The sequence below is a fragment of the Euwallacea fornicatus genome, chromosome 2, assembly GCF_040115645.1.
Source record: "Euwallacea fornicatus isolate EFF26 chromosome 2, ASM4011564v1, whole genome shotgun sequence".
Lineage (NCBI taxonomy): Eukaryota > Metazoa > Arthropoda > Insecta > Coleoptera > Curculionidae > Euwallacea > Euwallacea fornicatus.
In genome coordinates, this window is record NC_089542.1 from 4,706,995 (window position 1) to 4,731,559 (window position 24,565).

General features: G+C 38.1%; 2 protein-coding genes across 4 annotated transcripts in view; one reads left to right on the forward strand and one right to left on the reverse strand.

The window, feature by feature from the left end:
• LOC136347173 (SAGA-associated factor 11 homolog) lies at window positions 1-8,104 on the forward strand. Of its 2 annotated transcripts, none has more exons than XM_066296939.1 (6): window positions 1-599; window positions 742-1,216; window positions 1,266-1,445; window positions 1,504-1,563; window positions 2,556-3,626; window positions 5,930-8,104. In XM_066296939.1, exons 2-5 carry the CDS (start codon window positions 808-810, stop codon window positions 2,750-2,752), a joined length of 846 nt encoding a protein of 281 aa, XP_066153036.1. In that variant the 5' UTR covers window positions 1-599; window positions 742-807; the 3' UTR covers window positions 2,753-3,626; window positions 5,930-8,104. The 2 variants fall into 2 exon arrangements, with proteins under 2 accessions (XP_066153036.1, XP_066153029.1); XM_066296932.1 differs by having other exon boundaries at window positions 750-1,216.
• Window positions 3,594-24,565, reverse strand: part of LOC136347121 (uncharacterized) — a 27,952-nt gene continuing 6,980 nt past the window's right edge. For both annotated transcript variants that reach the window (XM_066296818.1, XM_066296826.1), the window contains exons 3-22: window positions 19,761-19,907; window positions 17,609-17,821; window positions 16,197-16,382; window positions 10,511-10,651; window positions 10,262-10,453; window positions 9,665-9,874; window positions 9,128-9,352; window positions 8,966-9,067; window positions 8,766-8,915; window positions 8,532-8,709; window positions 8,129-8,238; window positions 7,159-7,275; window positions 6,637-6,931; window positions 6,242-6,438; window positions 5,947-6,177; window positions 5,705-5,884; window positions 5,375-5,644; window positions 5,081-5,326; window positions 4,563-5,023; window positions 3,594-4,319 (exon numbers count right to left, since the gene is read on the reverse strand). In XM_066296818.1, the coding sequence (XP_066152915.1) occupies window positions 4,191-4,319; window positions 4,563-5,023; window positions 5,081-5,326; window positions 5,375-5,644; window positions 5,705-5,884; window positions 5,947-6,177; window positions 6,242-6,438; window positions 6,637-6,931; window positions 7,159-7,275; window positions 8,129-8,238; window positions 8,532-8,709; window positions 8,766-8,915; window positions 8,966-9,067; window positions 9,128-9,352; window positions 9,665-9,874; window positions 10,262-10,453; window positions 10,511-10,651; window positions 16,197-16,382; window positions 17,609-17,821; window positions 19,761-19,907 (3,980 nt within the window). In that variant the 3' untranslated portion in view covers window positions 3,594-4,190. The remainder of the gene's footprint in view (window positions 4,320-4,562; window positions 5,024-5,080; window positions 5,327-5,374; window positions 5,645-5,704; window positions 5,885-5,946; window positions 6,178-6,241; window positions 6,439-6,636; window positions 6,932-7,158; window positions 7,276-8,128; window positions 8,239-8,531; window positions 8,710-8,765; window positions 8,916-8,965; window positions 9,068-9,127; window positions 9,353-9,664; window positions 9,875-10,261; window positions 10,454-10,510; window positions 10,652-16,196; window positions 16,383-17,608; window positions 17,822-19,760; window positions 19,908-24,565) is intronic.

The following is a 24,565-nucleotide window of genomic DNA, read 5'->3' on the forward strand; positions in this document are numbered from 1 at the left end:
ATGACACTTTTATTTATTCTGTTTTCTTTGTATGTAGTATTGAATTTTGTTTCGGGGTGATTAGCACTATTTGAAAACCGCCGCATTGGAGCCATCATTCCATAAAAGATATACTACTGTCACGGAGTTAAAAAAATTAATTTCGCTGAAGCTTTAGGTGGAATATGGGAAGAAAATATTTGGCTGGAAATTAATTGTGAAAATTTTTATTAAACTTTGAGAATCTAAATTTTTTAAACCGGAAAATGAGAAATTAACTAATTTTTTTCCATGTTTCTACTTGCGTAAATGTTTCCTAAAAATTGTTTAAAATAGTAGACTATTTTACCGATTACAGTGTTGCCAAATTTCAAGTTTTAAAACCGTTTGAAACCTATTATATTGTGTGAACAATTCTGTTGTATTTTTAGGAGTTTTTTTGTTCCCGTGTGAAAAATGACTGTTGCTTTAACTTTTCATTAGTTTATATCTCAACAGTAAGCCTAAAATAGCAATTTTGTAATATACATTTTTATATTTTGTTTATGCGAGTGTCAACTGTTACCTGACAGTGACGTTTAGTGTTGGGCAAATTTTAAGAGTATGTTATTGACTTTTCTGTAAGTTTTTAAGTAAAAAATCAGTAAAAACCATCAGATTTCCCATCCCAGCAGTGCTCCTTTTAGTGCTTTGTACAGTGAAGTCCCAAAAAATCCCAATTTTCGTCAAAATTTACCGGTGCTACAATCCAGTATCTCATAGGTTTTGAGGTTAGATCTCACTGACAAATTCATCCCGGGAAATTCAAACTTTCCTCTGATATCCACTATGTCAAAGCGCCTGGTACAACCCGAACGGGAAGATCCTGAGCCCTCTTCTGAAGAAGATTCTGACGACATGGAAATTGAGCATGACCCTGAAAACAAGCTATTTGATCATTTAATTGAAGATTTTCAAGACATGATGGGAGATAAGGAAGTGCTACGCTCCTGCGTTGGCAAATTTTTCGACAATATAGTGGACGAATTCACCTTGGGAATTATCTTTGACATACACAGAAAATACAAGACTAATGCTTATTGCTTGGAAATCCAAGATAGTGAGGAGAAAGATGACCTGGAGAAAAATGAAGCATTGCAACAGGCTTCAGCAAGAAATCATCAGAAATTCGCTTGTCCTAGCTGCGAACGGACTGTAGCTCCTTTAGGTTTTGCCCGACATTTAGCTAAATGCATGGGTAAGTTTTCACATTAAAGACCAACTTCATTTTCTTATGAGATTCTTAGGTATTAGGGACATTAGTCGGTCATTGAGGATAGCCTCCCGCAGAGCAGTGACTAACAAAGATAAGGGAGATACTTCAGCTTATGCAAGTGCTCAATTTGATGATGATGATGATGATGAAGACTGGAACTCTCGGAGGAACAATAAAAAAAAAGATAAGAATGGCAGTAAGAAGAACAGAGGTGAGGAATTAAGAAGGGGTTGCAAGTGTTTTTTTTTTAATTAGTATTAGTTCTCTAGGCACACCAAAAAAGAAGACTGAAATGGAGGCTTTAGATCAGCTTAATGTGGACATTGAGGGTAAGTTCAACATTTTCTAGTTTTGCCTAACTGAAGCATTGAACTCCATACTGATGTAACCATGTGACTTATGTTCCCCAGTTGTGGTGTCAAGGGCAAAGAGAGAAAATGAACCAGGAAGTAGAATTGCCTCATTGTTCTAAAACAAGTCTTTGTTAAAATATTTTATTTGAGAATGGTTTTTTAGGGTTTTCAGGTTTCATGACTCTTTGGCGAATCTTAAGTTTTAAAAGAATAGTTAGTTCAGTTCTTTTTCATCGTCGTTCAGTGATTTTGTTAGATTGGAACATGGGTGCGTTTTGTGGTCTATTGTTATCTATAAAATATATATCAAATTCGATATAACGTGGTGGTTAATGTGTTTGCTTATGTTGCAATATTTTGTGTGAAGTAATGTGTCTTATTTCTTTTAACAGGTGAGTGAAATTCTTGGGGTTTTAATAAAAATGTAATTTATTCCAAGTAACAATTTTGATTTTGTTGTGTTATAGTGTTCCATTAAAAAAATCAAGAAATTATTGTGCTGTGAATTAAAGCTCTTTGAAGAGAGGACTGGGTACCAGTTAGAAGTACAAGGGTATGTAGAGCATATGTACTTAGTGCAAATGTTAACAATTTCTACATAAGATTACCTTGATTGATGAGTATAAGTATTACAAAGTACTGCTGAATATTAGTGTGTTTTTCTAAATGTTAAATCTCTCTAATGTAAAATAAAGATAAGGCACTTGTTCACCATGGTTGCTTAAACATATTTGGGAAGGCCATTATTTAAATAAAATTGTAAAAGCCCCCATTTTATTTAAGATAAACATAGACGGGTATACCACACCACTGCGCGTTGCACACGTATCAAATTTACCTCACTGAAAGCTATTTTGTGCCTATTCCAGTTGCGTCAATATGGAGTTTAATAGGTAGAATGTGAGAAACTACTGGGGTTAGTTAGTTAGGCATTTGCCATCAAATGTTTTGACTGTTTGCATTCTAAGGAAGTTATGATGAAGTTACAAATCTCCGCTATATGATGGACCAGGGGCGGCGCTCTTACGTGACAGATATGCCGGAGAGACGTTCCCATACCTCTTCATTGACAGAGGGGGCCGGAACTTCCACAACGCCCAAGAAAAAGGACAAAGCCAAGAGGAGGAATAAGGGCAATGATCGAGGGTCGTCTACTGTGGTTTGATTAGATGAGGAGTTCCTCAAAACGTACCGGTGAATCTTAGTTTTAACATAACTGTCCACTGGGGGGATGTTTTCCAATTTTATGCGTGAAGTATTTCTTTTACGTGTGGTTTCTTTATAGAAACCTCGCCAGTATTGGGCATACTTTGTATGAGTTTTTATACATAATCTCTTTTGAGATTCTTTTTCTCTGTTTAACAGTCTGATGTGTGGGTTCATTAAGGAGTGTTTGTTTAACGATTAAATAGGTGATATTTCTATATTATTGAGAATACTTTCATTCCTCTGTTAAATATTGATTTTATGTCAGTAAGGAGATTAAAGGGAATTGTCCCCAAATCAAATCAGTACCTCCATGAAATTCCCGTTTCCTTTGTTTCTAAGTAGTTTACTAGATTTCTCAGTCTCAAAATATCTATAATGTTCAGTTCATATTTTTTTCCTTTTTGAAAAAATACGTGTTGTTTTTTCCAAAGATAGCTTTTTTCACTGCTACATGGTAATATTTAGTGGAAGCAGTAAAACTTATTTGTTTGCTTTTGCGAGCAGTGTACTCGACTTTATGTAAAAAACCATCAATTTGTATGAATATTTTACAGAGGTACAGATTAGGTTTTACGTAAATTTTTTATGTGAGCTGTGTACTTATTTTTTTATTGGAAAATTTAAAGTTTTTTATTCCATCAGTGTATGTCCCACTCATATATAATTTTAAACCTTCAGGCAGTTTTTTTGCAAACCATCAAATTGAAATTAACTTCGTTGTCCAATCGAGAGAGATAGTGCGCAGTGCACATAATTGTGCTGCCAACGCTAGAGGTTCAGTTCTTCAACAGTGTCAGTCATCATAATGTCATCATTTATTCAGAACAAAGGTAAGAGGAGAATAAATATAACTTTTATCTCGATTAAATAACTATTTACACATAATATTTATTATTTGAAGGTTTTGCTGAAACAATGTTGTAACCGCTAATTTGATAAATATGGATTTGCTGTAGAATGAGAGACAGTGTCGTACGTGTCGAGCTAATCGATTGACAAAGGCGATAAAAGAAAACAATATCATGTCTTTAGTTAATCGCAATTATGTTGATACACATTATTTCTCAAACAAGCAAACTTCAAAGCAGCAAGTAGTAACATACTTCGTATTTTTCATAAAAATTATATTTGGCGCTTACAGCGTTGTTGCAGCGTAACGTTGATTCATATTATTATAAAGCAAACAATAAATATTTATCGTGGCCAGTTACATAGGAATAATCACGTCTCTCTCTAGGTTTGTCCAGTAAAAGAAAAAGGCTCAATTATCACCTTAAACACCCCCTTAAGTAACCAGTGAAAGTGCCACCCCTTTTATAAATAGCACAAACTCTTTTCAAATCATGGCAGGAAAATTGTTTTGAACACGCGAGAAAAGTCTCTTTTTGAATTTATCACTGCTTCTTAACATTGTCAGGTGGGATCGTATGGTATTTCTCATTGGGCAGCTCAATGTAGATAGGTCTGGTATTGGAAATGTATCTATTATCCTCCACCACCTTCTGCTGATTTATGCTGTGCATCTAAAAAATAAATTTGGGGGTGATTCATGATTTTCTATTTTTATTGATCCAGAAAATTGACTTAGTGGTGGTCAGCGGTTATGTATTACTTCAAATAAATAAGAACTTCCTACTGATAGATAGCTATTTGACAAAGACTTTTTGCAAACGCTTCTAGTCATTTTTTTTTATTTATCAATTCGACAAGACATTATTCATATTGTTTGGTTATTTGCAAACCCAATAGGGAATACACCGACTCACCTTTCTCCTGTAGAGAATTACTAAAACGGTGAGCACAGAGATCACAAAAGCAGAAGCTGCTGCTATGACAATCAGGGCAGTGTGATAGGGAGCCACCACAGAAATTGGGGCGTGCGAGACGATTTCGCGGTGTTGCAGCTCTGCCGTCTTGAGCAGGCCCTGTGGCGGCAGTTTGTAGATCACTCTGGATCGTGTTACATCAGCAACAAGGCCTGGGAGTTTCTGCTGCATCACCATTTGTTCGAGTCTATACGCTACATCTACTTTGTTGCTGCCAATCAGTGAGAACTTGACGTATAGCACATCAGGAGTGGTCTCCGCGTAAACTCCTAATTCGTTCACATTCCCGTTAAGGTTTTGTATAATTTTTGTGACTTGATTCACCACGGGGATGGCGGTAACGTCGTCAAACTCTCCTCTGAAGCCCAGGCTCACCGCTGCGGTTACCAAAGGAATGAATTCTACCAAATTTTAAGTCATGTTAAAATTTTTTTAAGCAATTCACATTTTTCATTTACTGCAAACTCTTTCTCCTCGAGCAAAGGTGTCAGTCCCAATCAGCTGATTTCCAGCCTCATCTACGCACCAACATGTTTCGTCTTCACATTGAATGGGCGTGAACTTGCCGTCTTCATTGCACCGTCCTCCCAAAGCCTGACATCTAGTCAAAGACACATCCGTATCCATCCTGTCAATGGACATCTCTGGTGTCATATCTTCCTCTTCGTCCAAGGATCCCAGTTGCATCATCAGTTCTTCCAACACTAAAACCACAATCAAAACTCTTAAAAAAAAAAACATTACGAATTTACCTAAGTCAGCTTCGCTGATCACGTCGATCCTGTTGCTGACCCTATTCCGTGCCTGCCGAAAGTTGCATTCGGGCTCGGCTCCTCTAGCTAGGGTACCCTTTAAGGGCTCCCCGGTGGGGGTAACGCACCAACATACTCCCACATGTTCCAGACACTGCACCGGTTGCCAGTTACCCGTTTGGGGGTCGCATCGCGGACTGAAAGTCGGTTTTTTGTAGCGCTCCGCCGATTTTTGATTTTTCTCTCTAAGACGCTCGCATTGGCTCAGCACTGCAAAGTTATTTTAGAGTTTAATAACGTTCAGTTTCATCTATTATAGTTAAGCCACACCTGGACAGACCGATTCGCACATTGCTTCGGTATGGAAGTTATTATGGTTGCCCTGACAACCCGCGTAAACGAAAGTTTCGCAACGATTTATGCGTGAGTTGAAGTAGTACCGAGTCAGGTTTCTTGAAGGTTCGTTATCTTGGCACTTGCCCGCATCCAGAGGTTCAAAACAAACATCTCCTTCAAACGAGAAGTATGTTTTGTAAATTTCATGTAAAATTTCAGAAACCAACGGAACTTACTGGGTTTGGGGCAACACACCGCATATTCCCCCACAGGACTCAATTGGCATTTATGCGATGATGGACAGCTCTCAGCCTCCGGTCCGCATGTCACCACCTCCTCCCCCACTCCCAAGTTCAGAGGCTCCCCTTTCTGACAAGGATTCTCTTTTTTGGGCAAACACATTGGGACCGAAGGACAAGGCCAAGTTACGCACTCCACTCCCACTAATCTGCAAGTCTCTCCTTCCCCTAAGAACCATAAAGCCAGTTCAGGCTGATTTTTTTTGAGGAGCAGAGCTCGCTTTTGAATTACCTCGGCAAGATATTTTGGTGCACGGATCCAAGCACTTGCAAGTCCTGCACCCTTCCTCGTTCAATTGGAAGCCGTGCTCGCAATCGTCTGCGCAGTTTAAAAGTGGACAAGAGTCTTCTTTTGGTTCTAAATCGCAATTCAAATCCTCTTTTCGAGTTCTGGTTTTGGAGATCTCGAAACCGCGTTCATCTACGCACCTAAAATTGTTTTAAACTAATGCTACTATCAAAACTAGGTGCTTTCAAGAACACGAAACACAAGTTTTAATAATTGCGCTCTTAAATTGCGTGCAATCTTAGAAAACACACAAAGACACACATACACCACTTAAGTTGCAAAGCATTGGAAATTTTTCCGGAATTATAATCAAAATCCCTCCCATACCCCACACTCACCAGCACTCTTTGGTACCAGTGTTACATTGTTTGCTTCGATAAGAACCATCCTCGGTGCAGTTAGGAATGTGAACCTTTCCGGCGGGTATGCCCGACTCATGCGCCTGATGTTGCGCCAGGGTTTTCTGGTGCTGGCAGGCGGTGTAAAGCAGTGGTTCCACGCACTGGGTGCCGCAGCCATTGGAGCAGCACCGCATGGTGCCGTTGCACGCCAAATCTGAGTTGCATTCGAAATCGCAAGTGGGGGAGGCGGCGGGTACCAAGTAGGGGCACTGGCCCACTTTTTTCGGCAAACCTTTGGAGTGAAATTGTTGTGTTAAAGAATAGAGAGAGGGGCTATTGAAACACTTATGCAGTAGGAATGAGAAAGATTGAGAGATAGAATTGAAGGTCAGGAAACACCAAGACGAATGACAGGACAGAAATATGAAGAAGGAGGGGACATTTTAATTAATTATCTTTTAGGGCAGTTAATAAAAACGCTCCAGTAGAGCAAAAAAAAATGTAAAAAAAGGGTCTTACAAGCAGGTACAGGGGGGCAGTAGTGGTCGCGACAACTAACTTCGACCAACTGACATTGTTCGTCCTCCATGCATGACACGCCACTGCACGGATCTCTGCACTGGCAAGTGGGGCAGCCTGGAAAACGTAAAAAGACTCATTAAATAGCAACTTGTGTAATTAGTGAAAAAGTTCATAAATGAGTGGGATTCTAGTACAGAGTATCCCGTAAGTGCAACAGTATCTCTTGAAGAGTGAATAGGCCAACTCAAAATAAGTCGATTTAACTAAACTCGCCTTAGGCCAAAAGTTAATAATAACTCAGATACAGGGTTTCAAAGGTGAAGAAATAAATCACATTTTCTTTAATAAGTCTCCACAACTAATTTCACAAAATTTTGTTTTCAGGAATTTCTCGAGGTGATCATTTCAAATTAGTCGATGATTTAAGTGTACCTTCTAGAGGGCGCTACAGGCGGCCATTAAGACTTATTCAAACTGCCACCACTTTTTGCGTTATGGTGTATGTCATTTTAGACTAAATAAATCTTTTTTCTCAGGTTTCCTGCTCAAAAAAGGCATAACCCATTAAAGACGCTAGAAACTACGGTTTCCGAGAAAAAAGTCTCTAAAGCTGATTATGCATGTAAATTTATTGTCTATTAATTTTTAAATAATTATTGCTGTTTTACTTTTTAGTAAATGTATTGCAAATTTACTGCAGAAAATCCTCCATCTCGACTATTATCAACTTTTGGACTGGGGCTAGTTTAATTAATTCGACTTATTTTTAGTTGGTCCATTCGCCCTTTGAGGGATATCGTTGACTTAAGGGACACCCTGTATATGATGCAAATTAGACGAAAATTGTATAAGTTGCGAATTTATGAAGTGTACTAACTTAGGCACAATTTTGTGAGTTTTTTTAGGATTTAGGAGGATTATAAAAGAAGAGATTATTATTTAATTTACAGCTATTTATTTTATTTACCAGTTTCTTCTGAGAGGATAAAGCCATACTCGCAACCCAATCTACAGGTGAGGTCCAAACAATCTATTGTTATGCGCAAATTGGTACAGTCGGTTGAATTGTCTTTGGTTCTGCAAGAAAAAGTAACTTAGAAAATATTTGATAACACTGGAACTCGAAGAAAAACTTGAAAATTCAGTCTTTATGAGGGTCGCTGAAGAGATACCCGAAGCGACAGTCATGTACATAGTTTTAAGCCTTAATCTTTAAGGTGAGTCTCTTTTTACAGATACAAAATTCGCATTTTCTCGAAGTGGATGACAGATATGTCAAAACAAGCAATAACAATCACTTTTCTGAACAAACTTGCAGTTGTGTCAAAACTGACAATGACATTTACTTGAAAAATTAGCAAAATGCTTACCTGGACTTGGGGATTTCCGTTCCGAAATTATCAACACACCAACACTCATCCGCTTGCGCGTCGCACTGAGTCGCTAAATAGTTCCCTTCTAAGTCGCATTCGGGCGTGGGCAACGCCAGCGTCATTCCTTCTCGAGTTCCTTCCATGCTCTCTGTGAACTCCCTCAGGTATTCGCACACTGCAAAATTTAGGAAAGACAATAGAAGAGCTTGAAAAATGAACAAAAAACCTTACTCGACTGAGGCCGTTCTTCGGCCTGATTGAAATCCTCTGACGCTTCTCCTTCTAGCTCATCTTGATCTTCGATACCGTCAACGGGACAGCACACTGCTTGAGTAGATCCAGGGACAGCGGTACAGTCATAGTATTTGGGACATATAGTACCTGAACATAAGTTGTAATCTAAGATAAACTAAACATGAAAAAAACAGCACCTTCCTCAGATCTGAGAGCGCACGCCACTGGAGCTCCGCTCAAATCGTCAGTCAGGGGCGTGCCTCTTTCACAGGGATTGGCATAGATGGCCTTAGGACGACCTAGTTGGAATAGTTTTTTTTTGTAAAAACAACTAAATCAGTTGCAATGAGAGGACATACAAACTGGCAAAGAAGGACATAAAAAGTCGGAACACGTGGATTCTTTGGCGTTGACGCATTCCTCGTCCTCGGGACAGGTATAGCCGTCACATGGATCATCACATTTGCACGTGTGACACCCATCATCCCCCAATTTAAAGCCGTATTCGCACACTGCTGCACATTCTAAACGCTCACATTCGTTACCATTTTTGTCCAAGCTGCGCGCCACTGTCTCAGAACGAGCTAAAGATTCCAAGAAAAAAACGAACATCACCCTACGTAGACCGGTACTTTTGACACATTACACGAATTCTGACATTGGACAAATGACAGTTTCAATAGAGGCACTATGACATCTTAGGTTGACAGTTTTAACGTTTGGCGTTCAACATTTTGGATTTGCCGTTAAGTTTCTCTGACGTTTGATAGATGAAGTTTCAAAAATTATTTTTATAAAATTTGGCAGTTGCAGTTTCTGCAGTGTTTTTCACCAACATTTAACATAATTATGAGAACAAAATCGTTCTTTTTGTTTGAAACTGTCATAAAACTAACCTTCAACCATGGAACAATTGACGTTGTCGGCGGGACCCATTGAACCTTTGAGTTTGCGCCCCATGCGGTCCACGCACCAGCAAACGAGGACATTCCTGCTACACTGTTTCGGTTCGAATTGACCATCTTCAGTGCATTGGGGGACGTAGCCGCGACCTGCGCGCTCGCTTACTGCCAAGATTTCCGATAGAGCCCGCTGATGGTAACATTCTATTGAAGATGAAGTGACTTGTTGGAGGCGAAAATATAAGGTATTTTAGCAGGGAATTTAGGGCTCGTTACATGTACTCTTTCACAGTTAACAGTGATACTGACTTTGTTATTCTTATTAATTAAGAAGGTTGCAGATGAACGAAAAAAAAATCTCTGAAGGGTCCTAATCAGGTAAAACAATTGCACCAAATCTCATCTAATTATTATTGCTCAAGACAAACACGGTACATTTGGTACCCACGTTAGCGGGTACCGACACAAGGATATCAAGAACACCGATGCTTTATTAGTACCCGCGTTGCGAAATCGTGACCGCAGCAAATGTCAGGCGAATCCTCGACACGATTTCGTGTCACTTCCAACATCCCAAAGGTCATAACTTACCGGTGACATTTTTGGGATGCATACACGATGACCCGCACTGTTCGGTCTGGCAGCACTTCTGCACCGATTGACACTCCAAATCGTGAGTGCACAAATTGCCACATTCCAGTTTTGTGTTATCCACTGTGATTGGACATTGGCCGGTCTTCTGAATTTTCAGAGAAGCTGGACAGCAGACTCCGTAATCATTGCCTAAAATTATGAGTAGCATTAAAAACGAGTGGAAATGAAGGAAGAGGTCGGAGGTACCTTTTTGGACCAGGCATTGGTACATGGGGGGGCAGGTGGGCTTGCCCGCATCATTACCACATAGGAAGGGCCTAACTGTGTCACTGATCCTCAAAGGGTCCCCTACGGGACAGATATTTTCTAGACTCCGTCCTTTTTTACCTGAAAGAGAAAAAAATTTAATTTACCAAATTGCACAATGCGTTGTTAATTTGCAACAATGAATATCGAAACGAACAAATCATCCTCTCCAAGTCGTGATTAAGGCGGGTTTGAGGTGGCATTACACGACCTGTCACCGATGAATTGATTCGTACACAGGCATGGCAAATTGCTTAATAAATCCGTATTTATGGTCGTTATTAAACTTGGTCGTGATTTAAACGGGGCCCCGATCACCTGTTTGGACAAATATAGATGTTGTTGAATTTGGGTTTTGGGTGAATGTCAAATGTGCGTTTTCTTTAATGGGTTTTGCCACATCTTGACTCCATGTGAGGGAGAGAAGGCAACGTCGCGACATGCGTTTGTTATCGAAGCAGAGAAAATGTGTGGCCGCTTTAGACAACTGTCAACAGCGATTTGACAGATCAATAAATGTAAGTTTTTTGCCGTTTGTCTTCGAATCAAATGTGCTTCAAATTATTAAATATCAGATGTAGAATAGCTTATAAGATGTTTTGAGTAAAAAGAAACATAAGTCTGACTAACTATGTAACTATAACGTCAAAACTGATAGTTAAATTCACTATAAAAAAAATTGTTGAAAATGAGTGACATATTTATGGATCTATCTTCGAAAATTGGGAAGTTTGTCGAATTGGGTTTCTGCTAACCTCACCTACAGTTCAAATCATGTAACTTTTTATTCGCGTCACAAAATGTAACGATTGACAGATACGAAAAATGACAAATCACATAAATTTAATACGCTAAAAAAGGATAAAGATATATTTCAACGTCTAAACATAACCTAAGTTTTTTGCACGGTTGCTACTTAATTTGTTGACGTTTTCATTTAATTTGGTGTTAAATTTTGGTGGTAAAAATAGGTTCTTTTGAAAACTAAAATAATGCTCTTGGTTATTTATTATCGGCGTTATTGCATATTATCGTTATTGATATAATGCGAAAGTTCTTAAACAGCTGGTATAAGGGGATTGTAGCGTCCCTTAATAACTAATTTAAAAGAGAATTGGAAAATAATGCGCCATTGTTACCACTGAATTCAGTTAAAGAGGTAAATTGAATTGTAATATTTTGGAATTCAGTATTATAAACTCTTGTTTTATTTTTAGCGTGTTTCGAATTCGTTGAATTTGAGGTTGCCTATTATAAGTAAAGCATCAGTGGCGATGAAAGGCAATGTGCGGCCACATTTCCCCAACAAAGTCGAAAGAGAAGGGAATCAGTGACTGACATCGTTATTAGATATTAGTGCTATTCGTAACGAAACTTATGATATGTATAAAAATTGTAATTCTATATATTGTTTTATATATTTACATATTATTTATACAGGGTGTATCAAAAATAAATACATTAATTTTAATTAGTGACAGAACCTGTCAAAGCTAATAATTTTCCTTAATATTTTTTTTATCGCCCCTTGTTATCAAGATAAAATAAAAAATGGTATTGGCCAAATTTCACTACGTGGCACTGACCCAGTCAACTGAGCAATATACACATTTCAAAAACAATCGCAAAAAAGGTTGGCAAGTTTTTGTATCTACACCGAATTCTTAACTTCTGAAATGTTTACGATTACTGGTGATTCAGTTTCTAAGTTGGAATAGAAGATTTACTCATAAATTAAGTTCGCTTTGTCGAATAAAGAGATTTTCGCGTTAATAAAAAAACACATATTAAGCAAATACAAAAAATTTTCAACTTACTTCATTCACAAAAGGTGATCAAAGTTACCGCCATTATTTTAAAAACAACACTGCAACCGCTGACGAAATGATTCTCCAACTTTTCGCAACGTTAGTGGGTTGTTTCGAAGCGACATAGCAACACTTTCCACACGTCCTTCTAACTCTTCGATTGTCTTTCGGAACAGCATAAACTACACTTTTCATGTTCTTCCATAAGAAAAAATCAAATGAACTTAGACCCGGAGATCTGGCGGGCCATTTCGTTCTATCCTTATCTTGGAAAAATTTCATTTAGCCTATTTCGCACTACTCTTGTGTTATGGCAGGGTGCCCCGTTCAGAAGAAATCACATGTTGGTTCGAATATTCACTGACAAATTTTTCAATAAATGGGGCAAACCATTTGTTAAAAATTGTAAAAATCTTTGCCCATTTAGCTGTTTAGTCACTGGGTGAGGTCCGATAAGTAGACCATTTATGAGACTTGTCTATACATCAATTCGAAATCTTTCCTGGAAATTATTTGGTCGAATAGTATATGGGTTTTCCTCTGCCCAGATATGCGTATTGTGCATGTTAAAAACCCTTTCTCGAATAAATCCAGCTGCATCAGTTGAAAACAGAAATGATGTAAAGTTTGGTTGCTCGTGTATTTTAGCAAGAACCCATTCGCAGAATTGACGTCTTCGTGGCAATTCTTCAGGATTCAAAAAATGCGCTTTCTGTACAAAGTAAAGAGAGAGTTGCTGTTGTTTTAATATTCGCCATACTGTTGAATGAAATGTCATGAATTGAATTGCCAATTTGGCTCAAGATTTACAATCCTGTTGAAACTTCGTCTTTCTCGTTCATGGGTCATCGATTTAAAAGTGCCGCGGTCCCGACCATATTGAATAACACGCATGAAAATGCGTTTGTTAGGAATTTGATGCCTCAGAAACTTTGGTAAGTATATCCTGCGAGTTTCAACAGTGTTTTCGCCGGACTCAACATACATATGCCAAAACCATGTCTGTCTATTCAATATTTGAAAAATGATTTTTTTTTGAAAAATTGAAGTGGCTTTCCTCGTTGAAGCATCGAATGTAAACATTAACCGGTAGCATTACCAAATAAATTTGATCTATTGAGGAAGATACGCGTATTAGCAGGTCAATCTCCGACTTTTTTTTCTGGAAAATAGTTTTAATTCACCAACACGAATCACTGGCGCATTATGAATTTTAAGGAGAGAAATGTAAATGTAAAAAAATAGTTTTCGAGAAAAATGGTAAATACAAAAAATGTTGCCCTTAACGAGATGTATCAAAATTTAAATTAATGTTCTTATTTCTGATACTCCCTGTATATTTAATGGGCGTTTGACTTTATGAATGAGTGGAAAAGCAACAAAAATGTTAAGTACTGTTAGCGTTGCACCAATACCTGACAAATTCCTGCTACATATTAATTTTTGAAAAGATGTGGCATCGCTGCTGATATGAAGCTTTTAACGTGCATAAAGTTACGTTGATTCGAACCATAATGCGTCTCATATTTTAAAAGCGATTAAATTAATTAAATCAATTAATGGTTACTAAAAACTCAACTTGGCAGCACTGTCTCGTGTATATCACAAACAAAATGACGGAACAGCGCTCTCCGGAAATCGTATAAACAATATTCATTTTTTTTACATTTAAAAGCACTCCCAGAAAAATTTGACCTATTGACTGATTTAATGAATATATGAGAGACATTGGCCATGTTCTCAAACTGACAAAATAGCCTTATAGATAAAGCACAAGCTCTGTGACAAAGACTATTTGGCAACGCAGCTTTTAGGTATTTTTTCCAAAACTAAAACGGCTGTTTGACAGTAGAAACTCAAGGTTCAGCGAAAGCAGCGCCACTAAATGTCACTCATACAACTTCGACACAAATAAATGCGACGTCACAAATTTTTGACACACTCAACTTGATTGTGAGCACACTAGCATTAAAGCCCTGTGGTTCCCAGATTGACACTTTCAATTTGTGAAGAAAGATGTGTGTAACATATTTCCAAGGTGACATTATAAATCGCTAATGCGATGCGGAAAAAAACCCGACACAATCGGCAATCTAATTAAATTTTTAAATCTGGCGACATTCCTCGTAACGTGCAGCATTTGCAATTCAAGAAATAAATGGAAAACGGCCATTTATTTTCAAGGATACGAATCGGTGCTAACAAAGAAATGCAAAAAAATAGATATTTGTGTCAAAGAAATTGCCGAGAGAGAACGCGGTTATTGCGGTAATTTAAAAGGCGGGCGCTGATGGTAGCTGCATAGGCGGCAGGTGGAATGCAGATTGAAGAAAACGGCGTGCCTACTTCCGATCTACACCTGACCTTCAATTATCATAACACAAAGCTCATCAACATGGCAACAGTGCTTCAGGCAATTGATTTGAAGGCCAAACAGCTGTTTATAGAATTGTCATTATTGACATATATCATGAAAGCAATATGGCGAATTGAAAAACAGGGTTGCACGCTGAGTGTAAAGACTCCTCGCTATTTGCGCGCCTTGAACTTTTTCCTTAATAAAATTTACCGGTAAAGAGCACTAGACAAATAATGATCATATGATTCCTTATTGTACCGAATCCTTGACATCTCGGCTATCTCTTCTAAACAAAGAGGAATTTTGACTGCACCCTCGCTGTGGTGGTGCAGCAATATTTATGGGTTTGTTTAAAGGATGTAAAGGTCAAGATTAATATTCACAAGAAACGTGGATTTTGCTATAAATTATTATAATGAACGATTGGCACCTAATCAGACACCATTCTCATAACGTGACTGTGCAGATGTGTGGTACTTTAATTACCGCAGCCTCACGCTTTCTGCCGGTTTTACAGGTTGAGAGAGCATTGCATAAGATAATCCCTGAACTTTGAAAGGTGCCAACGACCTCTATAGGCGATCCGAGGAACCGATACGTTTGAGGTTAAACGTCACAATTATTATTAAGATAATTTTTAAAAAATCGCTTAATTGAGGTAAGAAATGAATGCGCATTTGCTGCGCTAACTAGAATGTAAATCGGAATCTTTCGGCATAAAAACGGAATTAATGAGATTGCGTGGCAACACAGCGGCATTCATTTATCTGTCTAATCTCCAATTCAGAGTTGTCTAATGGACACTATTAAAAATCTAAACATAGCAATGCCACAGTTGGAGTTTATTCGACAAAACCAATGGCCGACTACTTTTTCAAATGTGGCACCATTTAAGAACACCAAATCTAATTTGGCAATACTGCACATTCCATTTTATATGTCAAAATTCTCATTGACACACCAAGGATAAATAAAATAATACATAAATAATAATAAATAAAAATAAATAAAAGTATCATCGAATGTTCAACTTTGACAGGTGCAATTTGAGCCCTTTTACTGATGTTAACTCTCCCTCTTGTTTTGGCACAAATTTTAGTGCCCTAATTTTAATCTCATTTTTTTGCCAATTGCCGTCAGCTGTCAAACTTAAACAGTGTTGCAAAAGTGGCTTGTTTTATTCTGGAATTAGTCGTCTTCAAGAGATATTCATTTTGAATATTAAATGACCTCGCCAACATGAATTAGGTGCAGTTGGATCGTTTATGCGAACCATCCTTAACCTGACATTTGTGATGAGCAACGAAACACCTTATGAGCATCATATAATTCCTTTCAACAGACGATTATTATGATCAGAACCCGTCACTTTGGCCGTGACTTTTATCGGGAAATATGATGGGAATTAAACGTACGTAAATAATTTGCGTCTAAGCAATGTTGTCACATCGTTACTTACATGTGGGTACTGGAGGGCAGGGTGGGTCTGCGCATGCCAATTCCTCCAAGTGACATTCCAGAGCATTGGGGCAGTTGACGTCATCACAGGGGTCGCGACAACGGCACATGGGACATCCCTCTTTGGTCAGAGCGAAGCCGTGAGGGCAGAACATGCGGCAGGTGGCATCAGCGCAAGGTTTAGGAGCTGGGAAAAAGCCGCAAAAATCTCTAAAGGAAATTGCTGACAACCCTGTTCTGTTTATTTTCGAAAGCAACAAGGTGACTATGACAACTGTAATTACTGACGTCTGCACAAACGTGGCACCACCATTTTGCATTGACTCACACTTTCACCGCCATTTTGAAAAACAAGTCAGTGCGAGGAGGTTACTGTTATCAAATCGAAATGCGGCAGTAAACATTTCTTTGGTTTTTGGTGCCTATGGTTACATAAAACGCTACAAATCAATAATAATAAATCTTATATGCATTAAACAACGTTTACACGCATGTGTGCGCTCCTCCACACACAGAGGAATGAATCATCGTTATTTATACACGCATGTCTCGCGAGAAAGTGGTTCCCGTAAGTATTTATGGACCGTAAAGCCTCCGTCAAGATGCGTCATGTTTAGTGGCGAAATTGGGAAAAATATCGGTACCATCCGGGTGGCACCTTAACGCAATATTATTCGAATTACATTCAAATAAATGATCGTGACGCCTCTAGGAGGGTTGGGATTGGTCGGAATGTCGATCTAGCTGCCGTAAGAAATCTTCGTGATTTTCCTTCCCAGTTTTCCCTTAATGTCAGCTCCAATCGATGAGATCTTCAAGGCACTCTATGGCCTGAATCTTCGATTAATCACATTTAAATTACATTCACCGTATGCCAAGATGCAATCTAGTTGCTGTCAATTATCTGTTATTGATAGATTGGAATACGTTATCGATTACTCTACACATCAATCAATCAATTTCATAGATTAAAAATCGCCATGTTGGAATTTCACAACCACCCTAGGCTGTCACTTTAATCATCTGTCAATAGCACTGTCACTTCCTTAAAATAATTCTTCTTCTGTGATGCGACAGCAACTTGCCTCTACCAAGCTCACGAGGGAGCAAGTTCACGCATTAATATGTGTGAACTTGCTCCCTCATGAGCAAGTTCACTATATGCACTATTTATAACGTATTAACGTTACAGGCTTAACATAATTTGTGGAAACTTAGCTTATTTGCGAGGTTTGAATTTAACTCGTAGGTGAAATGACAGTTAGGCTAACATTACGCAATCAGTCGCTTTGGACGCGTCACAATGAGTTTTGTCTACCTGCCAATTCTTTTAGAGATGTTTTGCACTGTCGACGAGTAGCGATAATAGACGAGATAATGTAAATAGGGGCACAATATACATTTTTTACTTACCGGTGCAGTTAACTAATGCAGCCGCAGGAGCCCTGGTTCCGGGTAGCTCGAACCCGGTCTCATCCACGCACCAACAGGAACTCACAATCTCGTTGTCGCACTGCACCCGTTCAAAACCGCCCTGTTTATTGCAGCGAGGCATGCGTACTTGCTTCGGTTCTACGCCTAGGGATTTGGCGCGTCTGGACGCGGCCATTCGTAGGGTCTGACAACCTGGACAGAAAACAGAAGTTGATACAAATCTGCGAGTGGCAGCTGTCACAGGGCAAAAAGACAAACGAGATAATGGTCTCTAATTGCGCTATATGCATATGCTGATAGTTCTGCATGCCGATGAGTTGTTGTTAACAGTTGAGAGATGAGTGAGGTATGGTTGACAATTGACAAATAGAAAATGTTTTTGTTAGTTATCATTATGATATACAATCAAATTGAATACAATGAAGAATCTAAAAAGTAACTATTTTAAGTTAAGAAATTTGCTGAATCTATGAATGTTTTTCTTTTTGAACTACTAAAAACAAACATTCAAGGTTATGTAGACAACATAAAAATGAAGTGTCTATGAACAACAAAAATTCTCTGCATATTAACTTCATAACTCGAGCTGACAATGTGATTAAGCTACTAAACATCTAAGAAATAAAAATTAGGAACTTCAAAAAGATGAATGCGACTCCTGGTGAAGCCAATGTAAAGACGAGAAAGTGTAATTCTGATGTTAAATGACATTTGAGGGCATGATTTGTTACTAGTTTTCTTAGGTTTGTTTATCGTAGCACTCTCATCAGTCGTTAAAGAAAAGGGTGAGCTTAAAGCTTAAAATAAGATTAAGGTGAAGTTAGTGCTTTTCATCAGTGTTAACAACTTTCAGCTTATAAATATCCATCAATTTATTTTTCCTTATGAATCACGTAGATAACGTATACAATGCTTTAATGCTTTCTATTTTAGAGAAAATAGGTGCTTCTTGACTGATTATTACTAAGGACGATTGTCTCATTGACTTTATGAAAATTTTGAATCATTTTCTCATTTTATACATCGCGTAGACAATGTTAAAATCGACCTAAAACATCTGGTCTTGACGTTAACGTCAATGTAGACAATGAAAACAAAACTCTTAACATCAAAATGTTTACACGTGGTCTCTGAAAGGAAAGCGCGCTTAGGACGGTCACAAAACGATTTCACCGTAGAACATAGAATTGGTTCAACCGATTTACAAAGCGCATTGTTACTTTTATGAACTTGATTGTTCGCATTAGGCCACCGATAAATATAGGTCGGAATTTACATAGTTACGCAGCCCCAAGAATGATTTCTATGAAAATGCATTGAATATTTCGAACGCTGGTCACGTTCCTAAAACACATAGGCCGGACCAAGATGGTGCTAATAATACTATCGATTCGTTATGGTGCCCCCCCTCCCCCTTCCCCCCCGAGAAACTTTCTTTTGGGATTTAGTTTATCGAAGTTCTTCGAATAATTCAACCATTAGATAATCATGGGTCACTTAAGTGACCCCACGTCTTCACTTCTTGCATAGAAGATATAAACCATTCCCAATCCATCTCCGGAATTGTGAAAGTGCTTGAAATGCCGACGAGGGATTAACGTTTCTCCATCTTTAAGATTAAGCTTAGATAACGCTAATCAACGAATGAATAAACATGATTATTTAATTATGATTATTGTTGCCGAAGAATTGATAAACACCGAGATTCCTTGGCATGACCAGTTATACAATATCTGAGGCAACGATACTCCGCACATGGCGCCGGTGGTCGTTTTAATGGAAAAATTGCGCAAAATCGGTGTTTTTGTTCTTTTTGCCGAGCAAAACAGACCACATTCCCATGGTTTTCTGCTTTTTAACCAGCTGATTTGAATTTAATTGCCTTGAGGTTAGCACTCGAGGAGTGAGCCCAATTAGCTGACGTCTGAAGAGAGAAGGACCTTTGTTAATTTCTTCCTAATTACCGTAAATGAGATCAAAAAGTACTGTTAGAGAAAAAAACCGAGCGCACGTTGCGTGTGCACCTAAGCCTCAAAGACATGTGAAAAACCACCTTTGAAAAAAAAAACAATACCAAAAAACTAGCTCGTGCACCAATGATTTCCTATGACTTTTCAAAGAGGGTTCTTACCGGTGAACAACTGTTTGGTGCACACTTTTCCGCATGGACTTTTGCAGCAAACAGCGTCCGGTGGACAGTCCTCATCGTCCTGGCACTGTTCGGCCCTAAACGGGCACTCGGTCAACATGGGACATTTCGAAGCCGAATCGTCGAAATCTGCAACAAAGAAAGTGCATTAATAAAACGCGCAATAATCATTGCTCGTATGGCAAAATGTGCAGAAAAACACTAGCAAAGCAGACGTAATTTGACGTGTGTAATTCCCCGTTGCTGTGCACACAGAGGATATTGCATGGAGTTATTTAATTTTACACTTTAAGCCTAGAAAGGAGTGGTTAATCGACCGAGAGTAATCGATTTTAATTGTGCTTTAAAGCATCCAAAGAAGATATTTAAAAACAGTGTTGCTTATTAAATGAAAACAACACTTGCGTCAGGAGCAGAATTTCCGAATTCAGGGCGAGGTGTTAAACGCGGCTAAGGGGCGGGGGTAGAATGCTCACATTATGATTATGATTACAGATAAATAGAGAATTCAATTCTCCATCTATCTGTTGCATCAACTGCAATCAACGGCGTAATCTTTAAGCAGATTTGTTTGCAAATTTTCAGTTTTAAATTTTATTAGTTACTTTATATTCATTGAACCCTCCTCGGCCTAAGCGTTGAAAATTTCAAACTTAGGAACCATTCCTTTTTAACTTATATAAAGTACACTTGCACCTGGTGTGCAATTTATGAACGCAACCCTGGCAGATACATCACAGACACCTGTCTGAAATTCGTCATTTTAGATCGCTAGATTTCGAAGTTCAATGCAAATATCTACGTCTACAAGTTGCAGACAATGTAGAGAAAGCTACTAAATTCACAAAATTGTTCCAACATAAAGAAAAAGAGTGATTAGTTCTATGAATAATAAGTCGGTTTAAATTCAGGTAACACACTAAATCAAACGCAAATTGAGGAACACCGAGAATACATTCGCACCGGGTGTAAAACTTCTGAACGCAGCATCGGCAAAGAAAATAACTATTACCTGTCAGGATTTAGAAATTTAAGAGCTCAAGGCAGGCAGATAATGTATAGCATCAGTCATGTTGATTACTTAGGAGAGGTAATTTTTGCATGGAAGTGTTTAGACTTTGATATTACTTGTTAATTTCGGGAGATTTTAAGGCTTGAGGTCTATTTCTCCGTCTCGCGTGTAAACAATCGTAAAAAGTCATGAACACAATGTAAACAATACGAAAACAATTCAAAACAATTTGTTTTTTGAAATACGGCTTAGGTAATCGTCCCCAATGTAAGCAAAGGGAATGTCCGGCGATTCCTGTTTCTGGTCAGGGTAACTAATATATACAACACAGTCAATCGGGAAACGAAACAAGACAGTTGTAAAACTATTTTTCAGTTATTGTCGACAACGTAAAAATGCGCATTTGAAGCAATTGTGCTTCTTTGGACATGTAGACAATATCAACAATACCAAAAACCAGGGTTAATACAAGAGGATTTCGAAATCAGGTTCTTTAAAATTTTTATACGGAATGTATACAATGTAAAAATATAATGATGGTACGGGCAATCGAATCTTGAGAATAGGTTAAGATTGGTGTCGTCAATGGAAACGAAGCGCATCACATAATCATGAATTACTAGGGAATTGAATTAAATAAAAGTAATTAAGGAAGCGTTCATAAATTATTGTACGATCGAATAGGGATCCTGTCAGTTTATGAGTGATTTAAGTGAATTTAAACAAATAATTGCGGACCCCTTCACACCAAGCGCATAACTGTGCAAAACCAGTGTTGGCATTTGTCCGAAATTAAGGGCCTTTGACTCATAAGTTATCGCTGTAGGCTGTAGATTTGCTGGTTTACAAATACATCATTAAATAGTTCTTATTTCTTAATGTTTATTCTGCATTCGTATTTCGAGTCAGTGCACTTCTCACTAACTTTGAATGTCCGAACAGTAAGAAATTCCTTGATCGATCATTGAATTTCTTAGAGAATAATTAGCCAGCTTTAAGTGATTTATGAAAGCAAATTAACTGACCCAATTATCATAGAGTCGTCAAGTGGCTCGCATTAAATTAGTCAGTTCGCGTAATAATTTGCCATATTTTATTACCAGCTATGTGTTCCCAATGAATGCTACGACTGAAACAAAGAAGAGCATGACTGGCTCTCCAGCATTAAAAATATTGACGGTAATAAGTTAATTAAACAAAAACACCGCTTTTAGGCGCACACAACCGGTATTTACATGAGAAACCGCTATCCGAGTGACATCGAGAAGAATGCCCGGAAATGAGAAGATCGCGAGATGAAGCCGGCCCAGGCAGTAGGTCAGTGAGTCATAGGGAAGAAGAAGAAGAAGAAGAAGAAAAGATTTGAGCAGGTTTCTATTCTGCCGAAAAAACACAAAATTTCGTTCAGAACATTCAATCTGGCAAATGATTTTTCTCCTGGCCAAAGCCCCCAATTTATGATAGGTGGGACAACCGTTTTTCGATTATATCAGGATTTACACATCAGGTGTCACACACTTCAAACACACTGACACATGGTGGACATCTACCAAAAATGACGTCGGCGGAACTGTCACTGTCACGGACACTTGTCAAAAATTTCCTACATACGTCAATCAAACTCGAAATTTTACTGTTTATATATAGGGTGTTAGTTAAGTACGTGGCTAAACTTCAACGGATGATTATTTGAGTGATTCTAAGACGAAAACTTTATATAAACATAGGTCTGGTAATGTTTCGTTTTCAAGAAACGAGCTTTTTTCAAAAATCGTTACATATTAAAAAAAAAATTAATGACGACGCAAAGTAACATGATGTTGAAACTTGATACCAGTTTTTAATGTAGCACAAAGGAATCTTTTAAGCAAAAAATTTTTTTCATTCTTTTGATAATTGTGTGCCTAGAGATAACGTCGGAATTTTAAGAAAAATCAAACAAGGAGTAAATACCAAATGTCAACAAAATCGACTAAAATATTATTAATAATTTGACGAAAAAACTTTTTTTTTAAGTTTTACATTCAGTTTCTTGAAAATGAAGCACTACCAGACCTAAGTTGATATAAACTATCCGTCTTAGAATCACCACTTGAAGTTTGGCCACATACTTAAATAACATCCTGTATATAAACAATTCAATTTTAAGTTCGATCGACTGATCATATAATTTTCGACAAGGGACAGTACCCTCTATAATGAGTATTTGGGAAGTTACAATTTTTTAAAAGAGTCTATTGGAGGCTTTGTCTACAATGCGTGCGCAATTGTATTTAGAAATTCATGACTGAAGTGGCGAAAACCCGCCTAATTTCTGGCAGATGACAGTGATGTTTTCCGACAGGGTCGCATTCAGAAACTGCACACTCAGCGTAAGTGTGCTGCCAGTGAATCATCCCTATAGTAACATTTTTCGTAACACTTTGATCCTTACAAGGCCAAATCATAGATGGTTTACACAGATTTTAGCGTAGTTTTCCTATATATTGATGACTGGCGCAGAGATTTAGAAAGCCGATATTAGAGTTCTACTGACTTACTTTCAATTATTCAACAAATAACACCCTACTTGGTGTCATCACTAAAACGGTGAAAGTTATTGTTCGACGACACTTAAACATGCAAATCAAACCGCTTTACAAGGTCGATTTTTGTGTCAACTCCAGAACCAAATGCCTAAAGCATTACATAAAGTTATGGTTATATAATACATGCGCAAAAATGATCTTTCGTACCTACTAGGTAAATAATGAACGTACGCAGGCGAGCAGAAAGCGTGACAGGACTAAAGATGCAAAACGCAAAAATGTGACACTTTTATGTGATGGGGTTTCGTAATCGGGGTTTTATCGAGCGGTCGAATCAAGACTTGGGCTGCATCCTGTAGATTTCATGTGATTGAAAGGGAATTCACAAATTAACGGATCTTCGGTCTAGACCTCGGTTTTACGCGTGAAAACATGCGGTGCTAATTGGGTTTCATTGGTGAGTGTAAATTCGGTCCGACTTGAAACAGGAACTAGATTCGAATCGAATTAAAAATAACTAAACGCATTCGCTTTTTATGAACGCAGCCTGACGAGTATATCGCTGACACCTGTCACAAATTGGAAACTTCAGTTGTGGTTGCTGGATGTATTTTCAGTGTGACATTGATGAGATGTTGAAAATTAATGCCAAATTCAGAAAATTTTGAGACTTAAAGAGCTTTCGCTCGTAGAAAAGTATCATGTACACAATGTAAATAATAGAGAACCTAAAGGTCAGAATACTTCAAAACAATTTAATTTTGAAATTCGTTTAAGGTAATTCTCCTTAATGCAAACAATAAGTGTATCAAGAGATTTTTTTTAACTTGGAACTGGTATACATTTATTCAATTATTATTTTAAATTAGAGAATTCCCCAAAAAACTTTGAGACTTCTGAGGTATATGTCTCATTGTAAAGAAACTCCTGGGGGGCCCTGGACCGCAAAACGTTCGTCAAATGTATCATTATTTCAGTTGCATTGCACAACATTTGAAAGGGTGCACTTCCGGTCCTGCCTTGCAAAATTGATTACCGCTAATCATAAATATACGAGCGATTAAAGAACTAGTGTGGAACGAGTGCATAGAACCACCGAGCGAGACTAACTACTTACGCTGCCGCACGAAATATCTGCCATTTCTCATATTTTTTTCCGTAGAAAGTACCCCATTGAGGAATACTTCTAATTGAAGAAAAAATCCATTTATCTCTTGAGCACCAGCTGACATTTCAAACAAACCTTA